Here is a 25,460-nt window from a genome sequence, read left to right as displayed (position 1 = left end):
AGTTTCTGATTTCCTCAATCAGAGGTGCACACTGCGGAGTTACGGTTGACCTGTGAACTGTGTGTGTTCGACTGCATGAGTCCACTTATACATGGATATTTTCCAATAATGAATACCTCAGGACAACACGTCTGTGGTTGGTTGAATCTGAGGATACAGAGAAGCCATGGATGGAACCACGGATATGGAGGGCAGACTACAGTAAGTCCCCTACATACAAACGGGTTCCGTTCTGAGAGCGTGTTCAGGAGTCCAATTTGTTCCTAAGTCCGACAAAGTTAGCCTAGGTACCCAACTAACACAATTGGCCTTGTAGTGCTGTACTGGAATAGGTTTATAATACTTTTCACATAAATAATATATAAAAAACAAACACACAAAATAAAGAAATCATTTTAAATCTTACAGTACAGTACAGTACCTTGAAAAGTACAGTAGTTTAGTACAACAGCTGGTATACAGGGACTGGCAGGGAGTGAACAGGCAAGAAGTTACTGACGGGAGGAGGAAGAGGAGCTGGGAGATGGTAGAGCTGAAGGGTCATCAGCAACAGGAGACGGAGGGCAAGCTGCAGTTTCACTCAAGCCTATCGTTGATGGAACACGTATTTGCATCTTTGAAGGCTCACAACTTGAAGATTTGTATGTAGGGGACTTACTGTAAAAGTTACATGCAAATTACACCCCCCCCCCCACACACACCCGTACTCTCTAAAAGGAGTGAAGACGGTGTAGAAGTCGACCAGTCCGCACGCCTAAACTCACGGCACTCTTTCTTTTCAAGGTTTCTACTTTTCTCCTATCCACACAGAATAAAATGGCTAACCAGAAGGAAGCTACAGATGACCAAAGGGCAAGTTCTTTTTCTTAGGGAATCACTGACTGACAGCAGTGGTCCCACAGCAGCAAGCCTCAGGTCTATGGTGTCTTCTTCAGAGGAGAGGTGGGAGAGAGGCATGGGGTGGGGTGCAGAAGAGGGTTACCAGTGGACATGGAGAGGGGTACGCCAGGATGAAAGGATCGGTTTGGAGGACCGAGTAGCTTTGGAAGGTGAGCAGGAGAAACCCAGTGGATGTACTTGCTTCTCTCTTATCCTCTTCCTGAGGATGAAGCCCCAGGTCTCCTCCTATCTTCCCGCCAGGCCCTCCCACCCCCGTCCCTCCCCTTCTCGAGTCCTGGACATTTCTCTTCTCACTTTTTCTCACACACTTTATGAGAGCTCTCCCCCATCCCTTAAAAAATAATCTCAAACACAACTAAAATACAGGAAGCCAAACGTTTGGCCAAGAAGACCACAGCCCCTTGAGCTTTTACACTAGTTACACCTGTCCTTTTGGAGAACTCTAGATTTACAAGGTCCATTTATGCTAGCTACCACTGAGCCGTGCAAAGTAAAAGTTCTGTTTCCATTTCTTAGTGGAGGAATCTGTCTCCGGCCCCACAGGAGGTCACAGAACAAACACCAGATCCCAGGTCGGACCCCTAAGCCCCATCCTTGCGGGGAGCAGGTCACTTCACTTTCCAGGAGGGAGCTGTCAGCTGGGGATGCTGGCATCTCCTGAAACACCTTCCTGCCTGGTCACCCTGCCAGGCAGTGGTCTGGCCAAGTAAGCCACAGTTCCCACGATCTATGAGCGGTTCCTCGGAGGTGGAAAAGCCAGTGCACTGGGAAGGAGGGATTTCCCAAGGGACAGGGACAGGGCGTGGGGGCGGGGGCGGGGGCGCGTACCGGGGAAGCGAGCTGTACTGGCGCTGGGCCTGCTGGAAGCTCTCGCGCTCCTCCTGCCGCTGCCGTTGCATCTGCACCTCCACCGACACCGAGTGTCGCCCGCTCTGCGCTGACGGCCTGGAGCTGGGCTGCAGGAGAGATCGCAACACAGGTCACGGGAAAGGAACTCCACACAGCACAGGACTTGGGGACTCTTTCAGTTCTCAGAGGCTGACACGGAAACAATATGTGACTCCATGAGTTTTTTAAAAATCACGTGCAGCGTTCTCAAGAGGCACCTTTTTGGTCTTGTGAGCCCTAAATACCCTATCATCCTAAATTTTAATTACGGCCTTAGGATGGTTTAAAATTGAGAGATCCACCTTTCTAGTCTGCCTAGTGAGGCTTGGTAAATACAGACATTAGACACTAGTTTACATCCCTTGTGTCAGTTCAGTTCAGTTCAGTCGCTCAGTCGTGTCAGACTCTTTGCAACTCCATGAATCGCAGCACACCAGGCCTCCCTGTCCATCACCAACTCCCAGAGTTCACTCAAACTCACGTCCATCAAGTGGGTGATGCCATCCAGCCATCTCATCCTCTGTCGTCCCCTTCTCCTCCTGCCCCCAATCCCTCCCAGCATTAGAGTCTTTTCCAATGAGTCAACTCTTCGCATGAGGTGGCCAAAGTACTGGAGTTTCAGCTTTAGCATCATTCCTTCCAAAGAAATCCCAGGGCTGATCTCCTTTAGAATGGACTGGTTGGATCTCCTTGCAGTCCAAGGGATTCTCAAGAGTCTTCTCCAACACCACAGTTCAAAAGCATCAATTACTTCAGTGCTCAGCTTTCTTCACAGTCCAACTCTCACATCCATACATGACCACTGGAAAAACCATAGCCTTGACTAAATGGACCTTTGTTGGCAAAGTAATGTCTCTGCTTTTGAATATGCTATCTAGGTTGGGCATAACTTTTCTTCCAAGGAGTAAGCGTCTTTTAATTTCATCCCTTGTATAGAAAGCAAATATAGGGGAACAACCCTTCTCGGAACACTAGGATAGTTTGTGGGAAGCTTCTGCACAGTACAGAGAGTGCAGCTCAATGCTCTGTGATGACCTGGAGGGATAGGATGAGGTGGGGAAGGGAGCCAAGAGGGAGGGGATGTATGTATTTACATAGCTGATTCATTTCCTTGTACCGCAGAAACTAATAACATTATAAAGCAACTTTAGCCCAATTTTAAAAGTGCCCAAAACATAAAAATTTGCTTCAATAATTCACAACAGTAGGAAAGTCCCAGGCTGTACACTGGAAGGTCGGCCATGCTGGTGAAGCTTTCAGCAGTTATGCCTCTTAGTACAGCAGTAGGACGCAATGTAGCTGATTTTCCTTTTGTTAAAGAATGACAGTTACATTTTGAACTGAGATTAGCTGAAACTAGGCACAGTTCAACTGGAATTCCATCACTTCCACTAGCTTTGTGCGTAGTGATGCTTTCTAAGGCCCACTTGACTTCACATTCCAGGATGTCTGGCTCTGGGTGAGTGATCACACCACCGTGATTATCTTGGTCGTGAAGATTTTTTTGTACAGTTCTTCTGTGTATTCTTGCCACCTCTTCTTAATATTTTCTGCTTCTGTTAGGTCCATACCATTTCTGTCCTTTATCGAGCCCATCTTTGCATGAAATGATACCACCCTTATGGCAGAAAGTGAAGAGGAACTAAAAAGCCTCTTGATGAAAGTGAAAGTGGAGAGTGAAAAAGTTGGCTTAAACCTCAACATTCAGAAAACGAAGATCATGGCATCTGGTCCCATCACTTCATGGGAAACAGATGGGGAAACAGTGGAAACAGTGTCAGATTTTATTTTGGGGGGCTCCAAAATCACTGCAGATGGTGATTGCAGCCATGAAATTAAAAGACACTCCTTGGAAGAAAAGTTATGACCAACCTAGATAGCATATTGAAAAGCAGAGACATTACTTTGCCAACAAAGGTCCGTCTAGTCAAGGCTATGGTTTTTCCAGTGGTCATGTATGGATGTGAGAGTTGGACTGTGAAGAAAGCTGAGCGCCGAAGAATTGATGCTTTTGAACTGTGGTGTTGGAGAAGACTCTTGAGAATCCCTTGGACTGCAAGAAAATCCAACCAGTCCATTCTGAAGGAGATCAGCCCTGGGATTTCTTTGGAGTTGATGATGCTGAAGCTGAAACTCCAGTACTTAGGCCACCTCATGTGAAGAGTTGACTCATTGGAAAAGACTCTGATGCTGGGAGGGATTGGGGGCAGGAGGAGAAGGGGACGACAGAGGATGAGATGGCTGGATGGCATCACCCACTTGACGGATGTGAGTCTGAGTGAACTCCGGGAGTTGGTGATGGACAGGGAGGCCTGGTGTGCTGTGATTCATGGGGTCGCGAAGAGTCGGACACAACTGACCGACTGAACTGAACTGAACTGAACTGAAGCACAGTTCACCCGGAGAAGGCAATGGCACCCCATTCCAGTACTCTTGCCTGGAAAATCCCATGGACGGAGGAGCCTGGTGGGCCACAGTCCATGGGGTCGTGAAGAGTCGGACACAACTTAGTGACTTCACTTTCACTTTTCACTTTCATGTGCTGGAGAAGGAAATGGCAACCCACTCCAGTGTCCTTGCCTGGAGAATCCCAGGGATGCGGGAGCCTGGTGGGCTGCTGTCTATGGGGTCGCACAGAGTCGGACACGACTGAAGCGACCTAGCAGCAGCAGCAGTTTCTTAGACAACTAAGGAGTTAGAGTTGGACACGACTGAAGTGACTTAGCAGCAGTAGCAGCATCAGGCACAGTTCACCATATACAGGTCTACTGTGGCAGCCACATGCAAACAGAATAGCTTATCCAAAGAATAAATCTGCAAGCTAATAGCTCCTGGAACTGGTTGTGAAATAATACACTTTGCCTCAGTTATTAAGAAATGGCATTTTTACCCAGGTTAATTATATGCTACAGAGAAACAGTCAATCCTTCTGGCTAAACACTTCATGCAGCAGGTCGTCTGCTGATAGCTGCCACTGAACGAAACCAGATACTGGGGGAGTGTATGGTGCTGGGCCATTGTGCCTGCTTTAGCTTCTACCAATGGCTTTGAGCTTGCCTTTACGATGGTACATTTTGAAAGCAGCTCCACTCAAAACAGGCAACGATGCCTCTAACTTTACAAATACCCGACAAAGGTTGATCATAGCCATCAATGGCACACACTCTTAAGTAACCCTTTTTGGCACTCGCCAACCTCTGTCCTCTTTGTGTTATGCAACATTGTGCAATAGATTTATTCCAAACAAAGAATGTCTGTGATGAACAAGTTATTGATTTTTTTTTTTAGAGCTGAAAGCCAATAGCAGACTTGGACTCGATAATCACTTTCTAAAATAAGAGTCTCAGCACTCATCTGAAGCCTGGAAAGATAACACGTAGGCTTGTTCCTTAAAGAGTGGTTCCTCTGGTGGCTTTTGTGCAAAGAGAAAGGCAGTAACCTCTATTGTCCCCTTCTGCCTGGCCAGCATATCCCATTTGTTGGTAAGCAATAATGAAGCAATATGCAGGACAAAATTTCAAAGCATATGGGCATCGTCAGCGAGCATATTAAAAATACCCCGATACAAAAATAATATGTGAAGAGATTAGACTTTACAATACCCCAGTCTCTACTAGTGGATGTTTATAACCACACACATTGGAACAAATGTGTGTTCGGAGACACACTCCATAACGGTTCAAATAACATCCGTGGTGCCTTCAGCAAAGAAAACATGTTGCCGAATGAGTTCTGCTTATGCAAACAAAGCATGAAGCAGTTGTTTGCCAACAATATTAAGGAGACAAACAGTTTCTTCTGTGACCCTGGATGAGGCTGGCCCAGAACAGTGCTGTGGTGATCTGTTGTTGGTGGGGAGCCCGGGGAAGGGCCAGTGGACAGGAAAAGCGAAGCAAGAAAATACGCCTTCAAAAAGAACCCCATTTTCATTTCATTTACACTCAGTCTAAGCTACACACATGTGTCAAACAGTCTTGAAAGACCTGGCATTCTGCTGCAAGATTTACTAACCAGCTTTTCAAGCTCACGCTGTTCTATGACACACTGCTTGTGGAGTTGTGAAAAGAAAATGCAAGGTCTTGTAGAAATTTCAGGTGTATTTTTAAGTTGCTTCTCCCAGAGTCCTGAAAATATGATACTGATGGAGGGAAGAAAAAAAGTTGAAGGGCTTTTGTTTCCTCCACTGTGTGTTTTCTGGGACTGTTCACCTCCAACCTTATCAGTGGCATATCTCAGTGCATCTGGATGAATCCCAGTAGTGAAATTATCATCGAGTTGGGTCTGAAAACTTAGAATGAGGGAAGGAGTCTGGAATCAGCAAACTGACAGATTTCATTGTCTGCTTCACTCTGATGAAATACACACCCTAGCCTTGCTATTAATATTTTACTCTCTCTTTTCAGAGTGTGTGAAAGAGTAGGTTATTAGAAAGAATCACCCTTATCTTTAGGATGAAAGTTGACTGGGCCACAGATATCCAGGGAGACTGTGTGCATGATGGACCCAGAGCAACAGTGAAAGAAGTTTGTCCTGGCCCATTCTCTACTTAGGCTGCATCAAAAATAATCGGATTCATGATTTCAATGAGGATCTCATAAAAATGTGAATTGTGGAAACAGTATTACCACCAGGAACCCTGACTTTAAGACACTGGGGTTTTGTGGTTTCCATCCCAATGGCAGAAAGAGAATAGGATAGAAACAGAAACGGCAGAAATAGAAATATCTAGAGTCCAAAATCACAAAAATAAAGACAGAAATGAAGAAAGAGATCATGTGTAACCCCAGAGAGAAAGGAATGTTTTCAGATAAAACGGCAACTACAGTGACAAAGCAGCATCTATATGGGGAAACACACAGGCAAAGCATCATTGTAATGATTCTAGAGATTCACCAGATAACAAGACAGCAGCTCTGTTTTAAGAGAGCAAATTATAAATAACCCTGGCCTTGTTTGCGATGAAACGGGTGACAAGCAATGACCTTTTAAGGAAAAAAAATAGCCAAGGTTGCCACGGCCATAATAATGATAGAGGTTGTAAGACAGAAGTAAATACATGATTATCTCTTACACAATATGCTGGAAAACCACGGCTACGTGACTCTCTTCATGGCTTATGTTTAAAAACCACCAGTCAAGACTATGCAGGTTGTTTTGGTAAATGAGCTGCAAAGTACTTGTGTTTATCATGATTATGAAGAGATTTTACTATTTATATTATCTTTAAAAATTACATAAAACCTTGAAAGTTGCACAATTTTGGTATTACTTACTGCTGCTGCTGCTGCTAAGTCACTTCAGTCGTGTCCGACTCTGTGCGACCCCATAGACAGCAGCTCACCAGGCTGCCCCCTGCCTGGGATTCTCCAGGCAAGAACACTGGAGTGGGTTGCCATTTCCTTCTCCAATGGAGGAAAGTTAAAAGTGAAAGTGAAGTCACTCAGTCGTGTCCGACTCTTAGCGACCCCATGGACTGCAGCCTTCCAGGCTCTTCTGTCCATGGGATTTTCCAGGCAAGCCTTCTCCTATTACTTACTAGTGTAGAACAAAATGTGAAAATCTCTTCTGTGTACTATTTCAGTAAATTAAGAAATGCTTTGGCATTTCTCTCCATTAAGTAAAATCATCCTTATTTTTCCAAATTAAAAAAGATAATACATAAAAATAAAAATACAAAGCCCAAACTGTTAATATACTAAATAAAGAACAAAAATAAATACACACCCTACAAGTTTCAGAACTGATTAGAACTAGGTGATATTACAAGACTTTTAGAGCTTCATGTAAAAATGTGCCTCATGAATAAAATTCATTAGTTCTATTAACATTTACATAAAGTATTTAATAATTTTAAATACACTAGTTTTTCTTCTTATAGATAAGAAAAAGCATGTAAGAATATGTGTGTGTTCTTTTGTATGTATTCACACATATTTGTAATAGTCTTATAAGTGATTATTTGGGGTGGGTTTTCTTCTACTTAAATTATGAATAACAAAATTTTCAGCTCTGTAATGACCTAGAAGGGATAGATGTGGGGAGGTGGGAGGGGATATGTGTATACATATAGCTGATTCATGTTATTGTACAGCAGAAACTAACACAACATTGTAAAGCAATTATACTCCAATTAAAAAATTTTTTTTCAAATTTTCACATATGTCCAGGGCATGTAGAAAAAGCAAAAATAAAATGCAAAGTCTGTGTGCTCTGGATGAAAACCTGTGATGAAGATGATGGCAATGAAGATGGCAATAATAACACAGAGAACAATGATATCCCTTGAGATTTAAAGTTCTCATTTTAGCGATTCAAATATACTGTGATCCTAGTATCAACTCCATCTTCCGATAACAAAAGGTCACTGAATCATGTTAAGGGTGTAAGTTTTTGACTCTGTTTAAAAGTGGCCATTGCTAACACTGGTAAATGATTTTCTATTGCGGACTTAATTGCCAACTTCTAATCCAAACAAAGTTAACTTTTGCCTCTGGATCCTGTCCTCCCAGCCCTCCTCCCCTCTACCCATCACACACTGTACTGACACAGCTATCGATTGAACTCTGTGGGTTCTGAATGTTGAAAAGCTTAATTGCTACTAATGATGTGAGTAATGGTTGAAAAATGGCAGTGCATACCAATTTCCCTCATCAAGACTTTATAAATACGTGTTTTGGTCTTAACACACTATTTGTCTTCTTCTCATCTTTCCCAACCACGGCTAGGATCTGGTTTCCCGTTGGAATCAGCAGATAGGTTGAAAATAAAGGAGCAGCCTTCCAGCGTCGCTGATGGGAGGCAGGCAGCCTCGCGCACTTCACCACCAGAGGGCTCCTTGGGTATAACAGCCCTCAGGTCATGGGACTCCAAGAAAGAGGGCTGCTCTGCAGCAGCACAAGGACACCCTTCCACGACTCCAGGGCACCCCTTCGCTGCAAGAATGGCTCCCTCCAGGTGGATTTCCAAGGGAGGTGATGGTCACCCAATGTGATCTGGAGTCAAACCCCACACAGTAAGGCTGTCAACTAAGAAGGCATTTCCTGAGTCCACGCGTGGAGGCCTGCTAGGAGGGGATCACAGCAGATGCCTATAAGTCTTAAGAAAGAGGAAGACAAAAAGAGAACCATCATTTCCCCAAACTCCCCTGGTCCAGGGAAGGCAGTCTAGGGGTGTAGGATGGCTGTGCAGTCTGACCAGCCCTCTATTTAAAGCAGGTGAGATGCTAAAGTGGTAAAAGGAGCCAATAAAAGTCCAAGGTAGGGGTGCCCTGACAGTCCAGTGCCTAAGACTCTGTGCACCCAATACACGGGTCCTGGATTCAGTCTCTGGTCAGGGAACCAGACTCCACGTGCCTTCACTAAAGACCCTGCATGCTGCAACGAAGATCGAAGATCCCAAGTGCTGCAACTACCCGGCCCGGCCAAGTAAATAAATAAACGCGTAAAACAGAAGTTGCTTTAAAAACAAAAGTCCAAAGTGGGAAAATGGAGAAAGGAGCAGATTTTGTTTTGTCTGAGGACAGACAGCTAGGAAGAAGGCTTGGGGGAGAAGAGGATTTTCACATTGTGGAGGATCAATTTTCTATCTGAAGGACTAAACTACTTTCAGTCCCTACCCACCCAGGATGGAAAGGATTTAGCAATAGAGCTATTAAAGGCTCCATTATCCCATCCATCAACCGTCTCAGTCACTGAGTCTGCTGTGGGCAACAGTCAGGTATCTGCAAAGTTTTAACAGCATACTGTACTTAGGTCTGCAGCCTGCAATTTAATTCTTTTAAAAGCAACACACTAAGTCCTGTCCATATCTGAGCTCTGTGATAATAACCCTAACCTCAGCTATTGTTCCATTATCTTAAGAAAGATTTAAAGCAACTTGCTGCTTTATTTATGCTGCACCTGGCACTTCGTGGGGAAGAAGTTGCTTTTCCTGCTTCTTCTCCTTTTACTCAACTTGGGAGATAACTCACTTCAAGGAGCTAAGGAAATTTTCTAGGCCTCTGCTCATCTAAAGACCCTTTGTGCCAAAAATCAGCTCCCTCTGGCCCAAATGTTATTTTGAACAAAAGCCTGGGAACAGGTACATTCTGTGTTGCTAGAGTCAAGAGAACATTTTGAAAAATGGGAGAGTTAAAAAGGACCACTTGGAGGAATTTTCTGTAGCATCTCTCTGTGTGTGAAGTCACTGGCTTGGGTATTTTTCTGTATGATATATCTGACTGCACTGCACGTGTGGGCATTTCCAACAAGCAGGACAATTTCAGCTAATATGGTCTAAGTTGTACCCACAGCTTGAAGATGTGCTTGTGGTTCCTTAACACTAAAATGATTTCAAACAGTTCCAGTAGGTGAGATCATGGTCTCATCTTTTCCAAATACAGTGATCTTTCAAGGTCAGAATATATATGAGAAGAGAATAAACAGTCCAAGATACTCAAAATTCTTTTTGTAAAACAGATAATAAAAACCATAGACCATGCTACATTCTGAACAACTGAGCAGCTCTTCCTAAGGCAACAATGAGAATTGGTATGAAAATTAACACACTACATAGAATTACTGTCACCTGCAGCTCATTTACATGATCTGTAGAATGGGGAGTACCCAGCAAGATCCCAACTGCTTGAAAATGAAAAAATATATAAATAAAGTCAACTTGTGACCCACAATTTAGGAAATTATTCCATTCCCAAGGTAATCAGCCTGTCATCCAAATAATTCCCAGCTCAATAGGAAAAGATCTTACAAGCCAAGTGGTCCATCTGAAGTTGCTATGGCATTTTTGATACACAATAATTTGGCCTATGAACTTCAGTAGTTGAGTTTCCTAATATATAAGATAGTCTCAAATTTCCAACATGATTGCTCATATTCAATAGATAACATAGAAATATATGCCAAAATGTTCATGTCCTACATTAAAAGAAAACTTAGAAAGATATCAAATGGATACCAAATTGTTGCCACATCTCTCAGTACAAAACTTCTAGAGCTAAGGAGTAGGAAATGCTCATTTTGCTTCCAACAAACCTGTAGAGACATGATGTTACTATCCAGAAATAATTCCAATTAATTTTAGGTCCCAAAGACGGGTTGAAATATCTTTCAACTTAAAAGATGTGTTCTTTCAAGCTTTTTGTGCACACCCACAACCAATTTGGGTGTGGTTCCTTTGTCTTCAAATGTCCCTTCTTCTCCCTATCAAGACTGCATGCAGCATCCCTTCTTTTGTATCAGCTTGACTCTAGGAGTCTAAGGGCTTGCTTTCTTTGTTTTCCCAAGCCAAACACAATAATAAACAGAACATAATGAACACTCAAGAAATTTGATGAGTTAAATAATTAATTTTAGAATAAAACATGCTGCTTGGAAATTCACACACCCAGGTAAAGTAAAATGGCACAATGCTGCCCCTGCTGGGCTGGAGCTCTATAGAGCTGGGGGTGTGAGAACCATTTTCATATGTCTATCCCTTCAGGTTGCACTGGCCTCATTCTTCCTTTCAGCACCTTTGTGAAAATATACATAGTTAAGGATGTTTATCCCACAACACAAAGAGGTCGGCTTTAAGAAGCCTAACAGGACTAGGTTGAGTCATTAAGCCAAACAATAGAAGTAAATGAACATAATTCCATCCTGTTGCTACGTGGGAATGACTCATTTTACTTACCATCTAGGAAAATAAACTACATATTATTAATAGTGATATTGTTGCAGAGGACAATCAGATTTTCATAGGTATTTACGTGTTTTATAAACTCTCAAAGTCGGCTACCGCTGATTTCTTCCAGGATGCAGTTCTCATATGGTCTCTTCTAAGGCCCCTATCTTTCTCACCTGAGCCAAGGTGAGGTCCTTCAAACTGGGATGACTTCTCCAATTTTCCCTTCTTTCATTTACAAAATGAAAGTTCTGCAAACTCCAACTTGATCACCAAATTCCAGATAATAATGTCTATGGGTTTCTGGCTTTGTGTGGAATGTACTAACCACGCTGGATTTTAGGTCCAAAGAGGACCTCAGCAATGCTCTAAACTCTGGAGCAGGGCTTCTCATAGGTGGTCCATGGACCACACCTGGAGAAGCTCTGAACCGTGGCTGCAGTCACCTGGGTCCACGGAGACCTCAGTATGCAACCGAGGAGCTCTACTGATAGCTGCTTTACACACCCAGCTTCCTTTTAAATGTTTATTCTAACAAAAGGTTTAGTAACTGACACTCAATCAGCTACTGTAATCCCCTTGGTTTACAAATAAGAAAGCTGATGCCTGGAGAAAAAAAATTAATATTATTTTCTGACCTGGCTAGTGGGCCAGCATTCTGTTCTGATACCATCCATGTTCAGACTTTCCAACTAGCATGGAAAGCTCCTACCATCTTCCCATGTTTGTCTCTCCTTCCCTACAATATGACCACACTCAGTTCTGTGTCAGCCTTTTCTCATTCTCCCAAATATTGAGTGTAATCATATTCCCGACACAGTGAACTGAACTCATTCACTTTGGGGACCCTAATCACTCCTCTGCTTTAGGAATTTACATGCATGGATGGGACACCTTTGATCCCAACACCATCCAGATGTTCCAAGACTCCAAAAACACACTCTTTTGACCGCAGCCTCCTAGGCTTCATAATCCTAGACTGCTGATTCCCCGCCCCCACTCCAGCATCCTCTCAGGCTCTCGTGGCAACACCTCCCTGAGCTGCACTGACCACCCTTCCAGCCGGGGCAGTGCTCCACCAGCATCCTCCCCAGGCTCGCCTTCCTTCACTTTCTGCCATGTCTGTCTTGCCATTCCTCATCATGGAATTAATCTAAGAAATTATTTTGCTAAATAACAAGGTCCTACTATATTGAACTCTATTCAATATCCTGTGATAAGCCATAATGGAAAAGAATGTGAAAAGAATGTATAAATATAACTGAATCATTTGCTGTACAGCAGAAATGAACACAACACTGTAAATCGACTCTATTTCAATAAAATAAATTAAAAATAATTATTTTTCTATTCCCAGCCCTTAAAGTGTTGTTGGCTATGATCCCACCACCATGTGGACTAGACTTCGCTAATACATTACTTCAGCTAGATTTTCCTGCCTCCAGCAGCTATTTACTCATTTCTAATTGACTCTCTCCCTCAAGTTTTCAGAGTCTTCACAATTCCCATCATCTTGAACCCCCAAATCTGCTTCAACACCTCACATCCACACATGGGCTATCATCTCTAAGACAAAACACAAGATCAGAGCTTAAATCTGGGGCTGGATTGGGGAGGATTAATTAGCCTGCCACACTGTGGAATCTGGACTTATCTTGGGGACATTGAGAAGCCCATTCAAAGCTCTGCTGTAGAAAGACCACTCTGGAGGCTTTGGGAGGAAGAAATGGAATTGTGCTACAGGAAGATACATGGCAGGGTTCAACAAATACACAGAGGGGGTGGGGGAGAATCAAGAATCTCTAAATACTGTACTTTGTACAGAGGAGATACACCATAGATACCCAGAACTAATTTATTTAGGCTCTGATTCTCAGAAAAATGTATATAGAAAATATTTAGTAAACTTAAAAAAAGGCATAGTTGTGAGTCAGAATATTCCTGCTCTGTCTTGTCGTCAGGCAAATGAAACCTATTATGTAATGGACAGATGGTGCAACAAGATATAAAATGAAATTAGCAATGATGAAACCCAGAAGGAAATGAGGAAAAAGGTCAATATGCTAAAGGTCAAAGGAATTTGGCTCCATCTCGTCTCGTTTTGTAAAGGTCTGAGGTCACAGCTATTAATGGCTTTTACTGCAGGGAAGTTGTAGGACTTCCTACAACTGTGTGGAGGCACCAGACACTCACCCAGGGTTGTTCAAAGCTATAGGTACGTCGCCGATCCTCCACGTCTTCATCCTGTTTTGCTTGCTGAAATTCTTGCCGGAGACGCTGTATCCGATCATGGTTGCTAGGAGTTGATCTGTTGCTGAAAGACAAAATGGGCAACAATGAACACTCTTCAGAAATACAATCTGTGGATGGCAGTTACTAGGGGAAAAAATGGCAGCTTGCTGTGAAATGGTGCTGTTTGGGAGGAAGTGAAATTTTAAGACCATATCTAGGCATTTCAAATATGTGTTCATTTTGTTCTTATGATTAAGACTTATGGAGGTGATTTCAGGCAGATATTCAAGACAGTGAGCAGTATTTTTAGACATTCCTTTTTTACACAGCTCTTTAAAAGCCTCATTTCCTCTCTGTAATCTGGTAAGGTGTTGGTAACAACAATAGTTTAAAAAGGACATTGCATGAAAAATCATAAATACCAAGGTCCTCTACCTTCTTGGAATAAGACACAGTGCCTCTGGGCTATGGCTTCTTTGTATACAGAAAGTGCACATGAGAATCCCTTCTGTTCTAAATATCACAGTTGTAACAATCAAGTGAGATAACCCCATACATTGTAGCCTCACAAACATGCAGTATTATTTACATAATGCCATTATATGATGTTCTTATTTATGAGTTATCAGAGGTCTAAACACAAAAGCTCACACTCACAGCATAAATAAAAAACAGTTTAAAAACAACTTCAGGCGGTAGTTGAATTGAATCAATAAGTTAATAATATTGTTGCCTTCATTTTGATAACTTAGAATTGTTTTATCCTCACAGAAAGCATATAAGATAGGTGCAGAAGGTAGTATTTCACACACACACACACACACACACACACACACACACACACACACAACTGCCATTCAGAGAAGATAAGTAACTTGTTTCCAGTCTTTCCCTGGCCAGTAGGGAAATGTGAGACTAGAATTCAGAATTTTCTAGCTGCTCTCAGACAGTAAAGAATCTGCCTGCAACACAGGAGAACCAGGTTCGATCCCTAGGTCAGGAAGATCCCCTGGAGTGGAGCATGACCGCCCAGTCCAGCATTCTTGCCTGGAGAATCCCTTGGACAGAGGAGCCTGTCGAGGACCCTACAGTCCATTCACTTCAGTCACTCAGCTGTGTCCGACTCTTTGCGACCCCATGAACCACAGCACTCCATACTTCCTTGTTCATCACCAGCTCCCGGAGTCCACCCAGACCCATGTCCATTGAGTTGGTGGTGCCATCCAACCATCTCATCCTCTGCCCTCCCCTTCTCCTCCTGCCCTCAATCTTTCCCAGCATCAGGGTCTTTTCCAATGAGTCAGCTCTTTGCATCAGGTGGCCAAAGTATTGGAGTTCAGGGTCCCAAAAAATTGGACATGACTGAGCGACTGAGTATACACAAATCAATCTTAAATCTCATGGTGCTTTTGGTCGATTCCATTCCCTAGCGCAAAACCACATCCAATCCGGACAGCTACTCAAGCACACTTGGTATACAGTTTTCCAATGAAACTTTAGACTTCTTGAGGACAAGAACCAAGTCTTGTATTTATCACGTATACCCTCCAAGCTGCTGGCAGAATGGGAAGCTGTCAGCCAACAGAAGGATGGGTCCCTTCATGGAACACACATTGCCCTGGTTACTTAGAGTGGATCTGACTTCTCTTGGCCACACAGCTTCTGGGGTAATGGCATTTGTGAGGGGTGGCCTAGAAACAGAATGTGTCAGAGAAGAGAATATAAAATTCTCAAACATAGGTCTTTGTATTTCACAAATTTTGAGGGAGTCTATAGGTTTAAAAATCTCAACTTGAAATGATCACATCGAGGACCATAACATGAACACCTTCTAAGAAGACAGGATTGTCTCTCATCACTTCGTCTCCTGGGTGGGCTCCTATCACCTTCACGTTTCTGTTAATTTCATGAGAGTTTTTTAAATAGCCGGTTGACTCATTCAATTTGATGATTTTCCCAGCAATGAGAACTCATCTTCCCTTTGTTTCTCTTCTGACAAATCTCTGGGATTGACCAGCTGGCGGACATGGAAAGTTAATGCGTCTGTGAGATGCGCAAATTGACACATGAGGCATCCTTCCACTGCTTCAGACTTCCCCTCCACATTCCTGAGCCTGGCAGGCTGTTATTTCTACTGGCTTTTAAGTCACATATACAGCATCTTATCTTGTCCCAGCCCACACATTTTCCCAGTGTAATGCCCAATCCACAGAACTCCTCACTCTCCATGGCAAAGCTGTGAAGGTATAGGCATGTGTGTACATTCCTCGGACAAAGAACTGGAGAGTAAATATTCATTCATCTCACTCTCTCTTTCCAGCTGTGACTCTCTTTTGTTCCTGGCTAACTTTACAGCTTTTTTTTTTTTTTTTTTTTTTGACCAGGTAGCTCAGTTTGTAGAATCTTAGTTCCCCAAACAGAGATCAAACACAGGTCCCCTGCCGTGTAAAGGGGGAGTCCTAACCACTGGACTAGCAGAGAATCCCCTAAGTGTTCCTTTAATGTTCTTTCGTTCTTCCGTTTTGACTGTGCTGGGTCTTCAGTGCTGTGCACGGGCTTTCTCTGGTTGCGGTTAGTGGGGGCTCCTCTTTGCTGTGGGTGTGCAGGCTGCTCATCGTGGTGGCTTCTCTTGTGGAGCACAGGCTCTCGGCACACAGGCTTCAGGAACTGCAGCACAGGGCCTCAGTAGTTGCGGTTCACGGTCCCTAAAGTGCGGGCTCAGAAGTCCTGGCACATGGGCTTAAGTTGCCTGCAGGATGTGGAATCTTCCTGGATTAGGGATCGAACCCATGGCCCCTTCATTGGCGATGGACTCCCATCCACTGTACCATCAGAGAAGTCCTACTTCACAGTTTTTAGTAGAGGGATTTACGAGGCTTGCCTGATGAAGTATTACAAGTCCAAGTAGAAATATTTTCCTATTATTTATTTTCATGTAGCACAGTTTTAACCTCATAATTATTAGGTCCATGAAGTCCAAGCCATCGGTGAAAACAGAACTCTTCTTACTATTTGTGATTACTTCAACATCCAGTCTCCCAACAAGGGAAGTAGACCCAGGGTCCTTAATGATCAATTCTAGTGACCTTCATGTTTCTCACAGGATAAGACAAGTCCTGGAAGTCATTTCCGACCTTATTTCCAAATCTGAGCTGCTGGCGAGACCACTGTTTCACTCTCTTTTCCTCGCTTCCTTTCTTCTTATGCTCTAGAAGAAGCGGACTGACCTGCCCGAGACTAGCAAAGCACCTGGGGGTTGAAGGCGGCAGCGGTTTCCTGATGGATGGAAGTTCCCAAAGACTGGGAGCCCATTAAGCAGCCTTGGGCGATAGCAGCCGGCAGCCTGCAGGTGAGACCCTGGCTTCCAGAGATGTAACACTGCAACTGCTCAGCTCTGCCTCTTGGGGCAGATCCTAAGCGTCAATAACTCACATCTGGATTTCTAAAGTTTTTGGTTACCTCTTCTGCCAAGAAGGCCAAAGGAAATTTAAAATGCTTATTAGCATTAGTGATGAGTTCCTGAAGACCCCAATCAACTTACATTTGGGTTCATCACCAACTTAAAGTTGCTCACTATTATTACTTTTTGGTGAGGAATACAATAAAGATATCACCTAAGTTGATCAGATGGGTGAGTAAAACAATAAAACTCTTTACGTCAGTCAGTCAATCAATTATAACTGATTCCCCCTCATAAGGAGAGGAATCAGAGATGCTTTTTGTGCAAAAAAATCCACACAGTTTACACTCAACACTAGCATTTAGCATGTTGGTGTTTATACACATGCACACACACATGTACGTGTGTGTGTGTGTGAGGGAATGGGTGTGTGTATTTTAAACTAAATAAGATTCTAACAGAATCAAGAAAGCATGCATTGGATCAGACACTATAGAGATCCCTAAACCCCATGTACAACCTAACCTTGACTTAGACAGAACTCAGATCTTTCCCATTCAATTACCGTCGGGATGTACCCTTTCCTATCAGAGGTAGATCACACAGAGTGCTAAGCCTTAAAACCTTCAGACTGGATTCCTGTAATGTGCTTCACAAATGAAAGTAGCTGAAAACACCAATCCATGCCAAATGCAGCCACAGTCGTATTTGTAGGTAAGCATCAGAGCCCATCCTCCACCCATGCTGCACAGACGTGTGTACTCCAGCCGTCTTCTTAGGTGCCCTGAATGAGGAAAAAACTTCATAACCGTGGCTCTCACCACTACACAGGTCTTGTATATGAATCTCATCCTCCAGAATGCTTGTTTAAAAATGCTGATTAAGACTCACCTTGAGATATTCTGAGCCAATCAATCCATCCACTGCAGGCCCAGGAATCTGCATGCATTTGAAAGCGCTGCAAGTGCTTGGAAAACTATGCCTGCAGGCTTCACTTGTTATTGTTCAGTTATTAAGTCGTGTCCAACTCTGCGACCCCATGGACAGCAGCATGCCAAGCTTCTCCGTCCTTTACTATCTCCCGGAGTGTGCTTAAACTCAAGTCTGTTGAGTCGATGATGTTATCCAACCATGTCATCCTCTACCACTCTTTTCTCCTTTTGCCTTCAATCTTTCCCAGCATCAGGGTCTTTTCCCATGAGCTGGCTGTTCATGTCAGATGACCAAAGTTTTGGAGCTTCAGCTTCAGCGTCAGTCCTTTCAATGAATATTCAGGGTTGATTTCCTTTAGGATTGACTGGTTTGATCTCCTCGCTGTCCAAGGGACTCTCAAGAGTCTTCTCCAGCACCACAGTTCAAAAGCATCAGTTCTTCAGCACTCAGCCTTTTGGTCCAACTCTCACATCCATATATGACTACTAGAAAAATCATAGCTTTGACTATATGGACCTCTGTCAGCAAAGCGATGTCTTTGCTTTTTAATATGCTAGAGGAGGAAATGGCTACCCACTCCAGTACTGTTGCCTCGAGAAGCCCATGAACAGTATGAAAAGCCAGGCTTCATAGTCGGGACAAATTCCAATGCCTGCAGGGCAATTAACTAAAGAGTGAAGGAAACCCACTGTGCTGTGACAATTGGGGGAAATATGCTTGGTCTACAAAGGGAGGCCCTTACTTGTTTCCAGTAGATTATTGTCCTGAAAGAGTACAGGTCTGATGCTGCCTTCTAAGTTTTTTTGAGAGAGAAGTCAGAATTACAGTCTTCCCACCTCCTAATTTTAAATATTGGCTCGTTTTATTTTTTCAGTCCTAGGTGAGACAAAAAATATGTTTGTTGCCTGCTAGCTTGTAATCTCTACTTTATATTCTGCAGATGCTGCTTATCTTGTATGTTGCCTTTCTAGTCTATTTACTTTCACTGCACTCAGATAAGGCTACTGGATACCTAGCAAGAGGCCCAAGAAACAAATATCAAAAAAAAAAAAAGACCACTTAGCATTGTCCATGGACCCTTGCCTCTGCTCCTGAGTTGTCTAACCCTTGGCACACTGGCCTGCAAGCTTGAGTTCTGACCTATCTTTTCAGATCAGCATTTGCTGAGATAGACACGTTTGTGACATAACTGATGAATTCTTTATGGACTAAAAATACTTTATCATTTGCATGTTTAATTATGCAGGGGAAATCCAGAAAGCTGGAATAGAGAGCAAGGGAGAAAAACCACTCGTGGTTCTGGACAAAGAGGTACCTCCTTGGGACACACTTCCCTTCCTATGGAAGGAAGGAGAGCGTGAAAGGAAAGAGAGGAGCTAGACAGAGGGACGGGATGGACCCAGGGGCTCAGGAAGGGGAGAAGATTCTAGTTTCTAAGAGAAGAGAGGCTCCCAGGGAAGAAAGGAGATAAATTTGCTCAAATCTTTCTGAGATAACCTCTCCTTCTCTTTCCATCTTTCCATTTCTAATAGGAAGTCGAAGAATTCAAATTCCACCTCCTTGAAGCCTTTCCTTATACTGCAGCCCCTGTTCATTTTTTCCTTTCAACTCCTCGATAATCCTTGTCCTCTGGCATGTATATATTTTGTATGTCACATCCCCATAGCGGGTAAATTGTTAGCAAATATTTATAATGGATAGACTTTTCAGGTGTCCCACAATCCCTGTCTCTGGGCTTCACACCTTTGTGAGTAAGTCACACTCAAACAAGTGGGTGTGGGCAGGGCCCGTGACTTGCTGCTATCCATAGAAGCATGGCAAAGGTCACAAAATAGATATGATTATATGTATGTGGTTGTGTAAGAATGCAGGGTCCATCTTGCTAGTCCATCTCTCTCCTTTCTGGCACTGAAGAAGAAAGCCACCGTGAATCCTACAGCTTCTAAGAACTGAATGCTGCCAACAACTCCAAAAGCAGGAAGTGGTGCTTCCCTAGAAGAGGAGCCTCTAGGTGAGAACACAGGCTGGCTGACATCTTGGCTGCAGCAGGATGAGACCCTGAGCAGGGGATTCTGCTAAGCTGTTGTCACACTCCAGACCCATGAAAACTGATACAATAAGCATGTGCTGTTTGAAGCTGCTGAGTCTGTGTTAACTTGCTCTTCAGCAAGAAAACAGATACCCATTGATGATGGCCTTAGCCGTGTGGCTTGATCTGGCCAGTAGGATGTTAGTGGATGTGATGCAAACAGGGATTTGCAATGCGATTGCATCATGGGTCTCCCCCTGGTGACCACAAAAGATAACACACAAATTCCCTAAACCTTCCTCTCTTCCACACACACACGTATCCCCTACCACCATCACCACCACACCACTCTTTGACAATGCGAAGGGGTTGTAACACTAACTAAATATCAAGTGGCCTAGAAGGGCACACAGAACTATGCCTTGCCGACACTTGCAACCTAATAAATATTGCCTGTTGCAAAGCCTGTCGGATAAAAGAGGAAGAGAGAGGAAACTTACTTATGAATGAGTTTCACCACTACCATTTATACAGTTAGTCACTCCAAAGTTTTGGTCTTTGAGAAAAATTGCCCAAAGTAAATACAATTGTACAAGATGTCAGTGAAAGATGGTAACTGCCAGATCTTAATGCATGCAACCAACAGAGCATGCTTTCCTCTCGACACCAGTTACAGCCAAAAACACCCCATGGAAGTCTATCCAATGGCTTAGGATGACTCCTCTTGTCAAACGCCCCATCACTTCACCAACACACCCCACTCTGACTCTGTGCTTTCTGTAATCAGCCCTCATAAGGTCAAAGCAGCATTGTGGGGGTTTTCCCAGAGTGTAGTGAGAACAGACCCCTCAACCAGGTTGTTTGGTAAAACTAAACTCAAGGACTCATTCTAGTTTTCTCTTTCTGGCAGAGACTGGTAACCAGCTAGGATGTGGGTCACACACAACCCACAAGGAGATATTCCTGGTTAAAATGGGTTTTACTTAATTTGCCAAGGACTCGGTACATAACAGGTGGTGCAGTAGTAAAGAATCCACCTGCCAATGCAGGAGATGTGGGTGTGATCCCTGAGCTGGGAAGACGCCTGGAGAAGGGAATGGCAACCCACTCCAATATTCATGCCTGGGAAATCCAGAGGAGCCTGGCAGGCTCCAGTCCGTAGGGTCACAAAGAGATGGGAAACGACTGAGCAACCGAGCATGCATGCACTATGTAGCAGATTTCCTTCAAATCCCCAATTTACAAAAGAAGAGGTACATAGTAAAAATTTTAGTTAACCCTATCAGCTCATACCTTCAGCCTCTTCATTTTTGTTATATACTTCTCAGCTCTACCAATTTACTTTTTTGGCCTAAGTACAAAATTCTATTCTAAATGCTAGTGAATTTCACACCTGTTCTTGGCATCCAATTACTAGGGATGCAAGAAGATATTATTCTTTTTCTCAATTAAAAAAATGCAAAAGCCGATTTCCAAATTATATCTGAGATGGTGGAAACAATACAGCTTCACACTGAAAGCATTTTCCTGGTGCATATCTATCACCTCCCCGCAGGCATTCCATGGGCACACCAGAGGGGAACACTGCCAACTTTTCTGCTGAAGGTACTCTTTCTCCTCCACCTGCCGGGACTTCAAAGACTTATCCTCTCCAGATCCTAGGATTCCGCGGTTAAGATGCTGAACCCTCATTATGGTCTGCATCACAGCACATTTAGAAAGGAGAGAGTAAATTAAAACTTCAGGATTCCATTCATTTACACTCAGATCCTGTTCTGCTGACGTCTGTCTTCTCCAAGACTTGGCGATGTCTTCAGGTAACAACTCAGCCTTCATATGAGGTTCCTGGGTTTTAGTCGACTTATTTAAGGGAAGTGTATCTTTTTATTGATTTCCTCAGTATTTACACAGATGGAAAGACTAAAGATCCAGAACCTTATGGGAACAACCCATCCTGCAAGATTACTTGTTATTTTTGGAAACATTTTCATTGGAGAAAAATTAAAGCTTCTTTCCCTCCCTTGTTCCATTAATTCTAACATCCTAGGAAAGGAAAATCTTTCAGTCCCTTTATTCATACCAATGGCAAGTCTAAAATTCAACTATTTCTAGGATGTCACTTAAATCAGACACCAGGACTGGAGCAGACCAACGGTGACACTGGGAAAAACATATGCAGGGCAGACCTGTCACATAGCTATGGAAACAGGCAGCCAGTGATGACCACAAGCGTCTCAGATCATTAAGCAATGTCTGACTGTGATGTCACACGTGGATGTACAGAGTTGTAATCCTTTCCAAACAGACAGATTGTCAGCATGATAAAGTGCATATAAACAAGTTCTTGAACAGGGATGACTAAAGTGTTGGAGGGTGGGGATGTTACTGAACTAAAAAGGGATGCTGGCTCAGGGACCAGGAACCAATGCTGTTCAGAGGCTGCAGGTAAATTATAGCACTATTCTCACTCAGATATTTTTCCATACTGATTAGCAATTCCATCAAATATTCCTGATCTTGTAATCGCCAGACAAGTAGTTATAATCTACAGATGTCAGATCTGAGTTCTTAATTGCTGTAAATTAGTGAGAAAACACAGGTTTCTCATTAAACCCATTACACCCCGTATGGTAAAATGGAGCACGTGTCATGCGTTCTCTTTCCTCGCATCCTTTGTGAAATCCTAGGGGCAGACAGAGCAGCAGAGATGGTAGGGTACGCGTGGCAGGTTCCTGTCCCTGAAGCTATGTTTATTCTAGGGGGAAAAAACCCCTCTAAATGGCAATGAATGTGTTGCCTGTATTTTAACAATGAGCTGGGTTGCATCCCATCTTTACTTCTTTAAGGCAAAGTGGTGTCACCCCTCTGAAAACTTCTGCTTCTCTCAGAGCAGTGGTCCCCACCCCAACCTTTTCAGCACCAAGGATCAGTTTTATGAAGACAATTTTTCCACAGACCTGGATAGGGTATGGCTTTGGGATGATTTAAGCACATTACATTTATTGTGTACTTCCTTTCTTTCTTTTTAAAATTTATTTTCAGTTGGAGGATAATTGCTTTACAATATTGTGTTGGCTTCTGCCATACAACAACATGAATCAACCATAAGTAATCATACATCCTCTCCCTCTTGAACTCCCTCCCATTCCATCCTACCCCTCTAGGTTGTCACAAAGCACCGGCTTGAGCTCCCAGTGTTATATAGAAACTTCCCATTAGCTATCTATTTTACGTATGGTAATGTACATGTTTATTTCTATTATTATTACATCAGCTGCAACTCAGATCATCAGGCATTAGATCCCAGAGGCTGGGGACCCTGTCTTAGAGGGACCTGGAGACACTTCCTCCCAAGGCCCTGTCTCCTGTCCCCTGTGTAGGCAAAGAAGCATAAATTGCTAAATTAAAAGGGAAGGAAGGAACAGGCTAAAATGTCATGACAAAGCCAACTCTGAACTTCAGCTTAGCTACACGCCTTAGCGCAACCTGGCTGAGAGAACTGGCTTTCTGCTGTGGCTTTACCTCTCAGACTGGAAGATTTATGAGGAATGGGGGAAAGGGTGGGAGGGTTAAACCAAGAAATGTATCAATTACCAAACTACAAATAAAAATAGCTCCTCTGCACAAGCTTCATTAAGTTTTATCAGCAAGTATCTTGGGGTTTTACACTCAAACCACAGGTCATAAATTCACAGGAAATTCTCCATATGTTCACCAAACACCTGAATTCAATTTCTCTTCTGGTTGTGAAGTAGGAATGTGGTGCTCAAATTAATTATGCATGCAAAGTTAGTTTCTAACAAGGGCAGTTTTTTTGTGTGATGCTGAAAGGTATTTATAACATCTGAAATTTGAGGATAGATCTCTCTTCAGTCTTCGTATTTTCATACTGGCATAAATTCTCTCTTCCAAGTTTGTACAGTAAAAAAATAAAGCTGGTGAATACCTTGTTATAATATAATGTTCGCATTTTTCTGTAGATAATCCCAGATATTTATGAGATGTAACAAACAGTCTTAACGTTTACTCTAAGGATTTTAGACAAATATTTCTATGGGTAGGTACAAATCACCTTGAATTACAGGGAAAGTCTACAGTGAGACTAAATGGCTATATTTATATATGTCTATGTGTACATGTGAAATTAGCTACCTGGGAAATATCGTGTCATTTTAGGTTTATTTTCACAGTTTTACTCATCATCTGTAATATGAAAAGAATTATGAGAAACTTATGCAAATCCCAAAGGCACTTACTTTCCTCAGCTGATAAAATTCATTTTCAGATTCTGACAGCTATGATTTGTTGTCCATTTCACACCAATTTCAGTGTAATAAATCATAACAAATTAAAAACATACACCTCTGTTCTCTAGGTTGAAAAGGTGGTCACCAAAGCTGTTAATACTGCATCTGCTTCTGATGTGATGCGTCAGAGGGAGGGTCACCTCTCTCCATCAGAAAGACCTGGGACTAAGGCTCGAGCCCAAGTCCCTCTGTGGTCACTCGGTAAAAGGGCTATCATTTTATCAGCAGCAGAATCTCAGGAATGTACCCCTCGCCCCCTTTTATTACTATCATCATTCTTCCTTATTAGCCTGTCACTGGGTTCAGGCAGGAGTGAGAAAAATTTAGCTTTACTTTTTTCAAGGGGAATTCCTCCAGCTGCAAAGAATACACACACGCATAAACATACATAATTTCAGGACTCAACAATAAATACACGAAAAAAAGATGTTCCATTGTGAGCCTTGAGGTGGCTCCTCCTGACTAGTAAATTTCACAGAAATAATCCAAGTTGGTTGCTACCCAAAAGGGTTGCTCAGTCTTCCAGTCACACCTCCAGTGAGGCAAAATGGTAAAACTCCATATCAAAAGTAATATTGTTTAACAAGCTTTAAAAAATCATCAATGTAAAATTATCAAAGAGATCCTATTCTAATAAATCTTGCTAAATGGTCCTTGAATATTGTGAGGGTGAATGTTAGAATCTAAACCCCCAGGATGGTGGAGAAATTCATACTGAACCCACATCAGCCCCCGTGAGAGAAGAGCGCTGAGCTGTAGACAGAAGCAGAGTCCTGCAGGCAGGAGTCTTCCTAGCAGGCAGCTCCGTGTGGCTTTACACGAATAAATGATGGGAGAGAAAATGTTTTCCAGGTATACCTTTGAATTTAAACGCACTCTTGAAAATAAAATGTTACTGCCTATAAGAAACCACATATGTCATTTTTCTTTGCATAATGCAAGAACCAGTTATAATTTGGGGTTAATGCCCAAAGTGCATTCACTTTTCATAAATCGTGCGATTTTCTTGAACTGTCTATTAAACGGCAAGGACATGTAAGGTTATTCAAATGGGTTACAGAGTTGAGGAAACTTTATGGATTATACTATTCATTCAATAAAACCACTGAGA

The 25,460-nt window shown here is 42.9% G+C and overlaps 1 protein-coding gene across 8 annotated transcripts in view; it reads right to left on the bottom strand.

Annotated features, from left to right (window-relative positions):
- Positions 1 to 25,460, bottom strand: part of PARD3 (par-3 family cell polarity regulator) — a 592,324-nt gene that overhangs the window by 28,312 nt on the left and 538,552 nt on the right. For all 8 annotated transcript variants that reach the window (XM_052651068.1, XM_052651061.1, XM_052651065.1 and 5 more), the window contains 2 exons: positions 13,642 to 13,762; positions 1,729 to 1,856 (listed from right to left, as the gene is read on the bottom strand). In XM_052651068.1, the coding sequence (XP_052507028.1) occupies positions 1,729 to 1,856; positions 13,642 to 13,762 (249 nt within the window). The remainder of the gene's footprint in view (positions 1 to 1,728; positions 1,857 to 13,641; positions 13,763 to 25,460) is intronic.

This window comes from Budorcas taxicolor, chromosome 13 (assembly GCF_023091745.1).
Source record: "Budorcas taxicolor isolate Tak-1 chromosome 13, Takin1.1, whole genome shotgun sequence".
NCBI lineage: Eukaryota > Metazoa > Chordata > Mammalia > Artiodactyla > Bovidae > Budorcas > Budorcas taxicolor.
The sequence above is the reverse complement of the archived record's forward strand: the minus strand, read 5'-3'. Positions and strand labels throughout refer to the sequence as shown.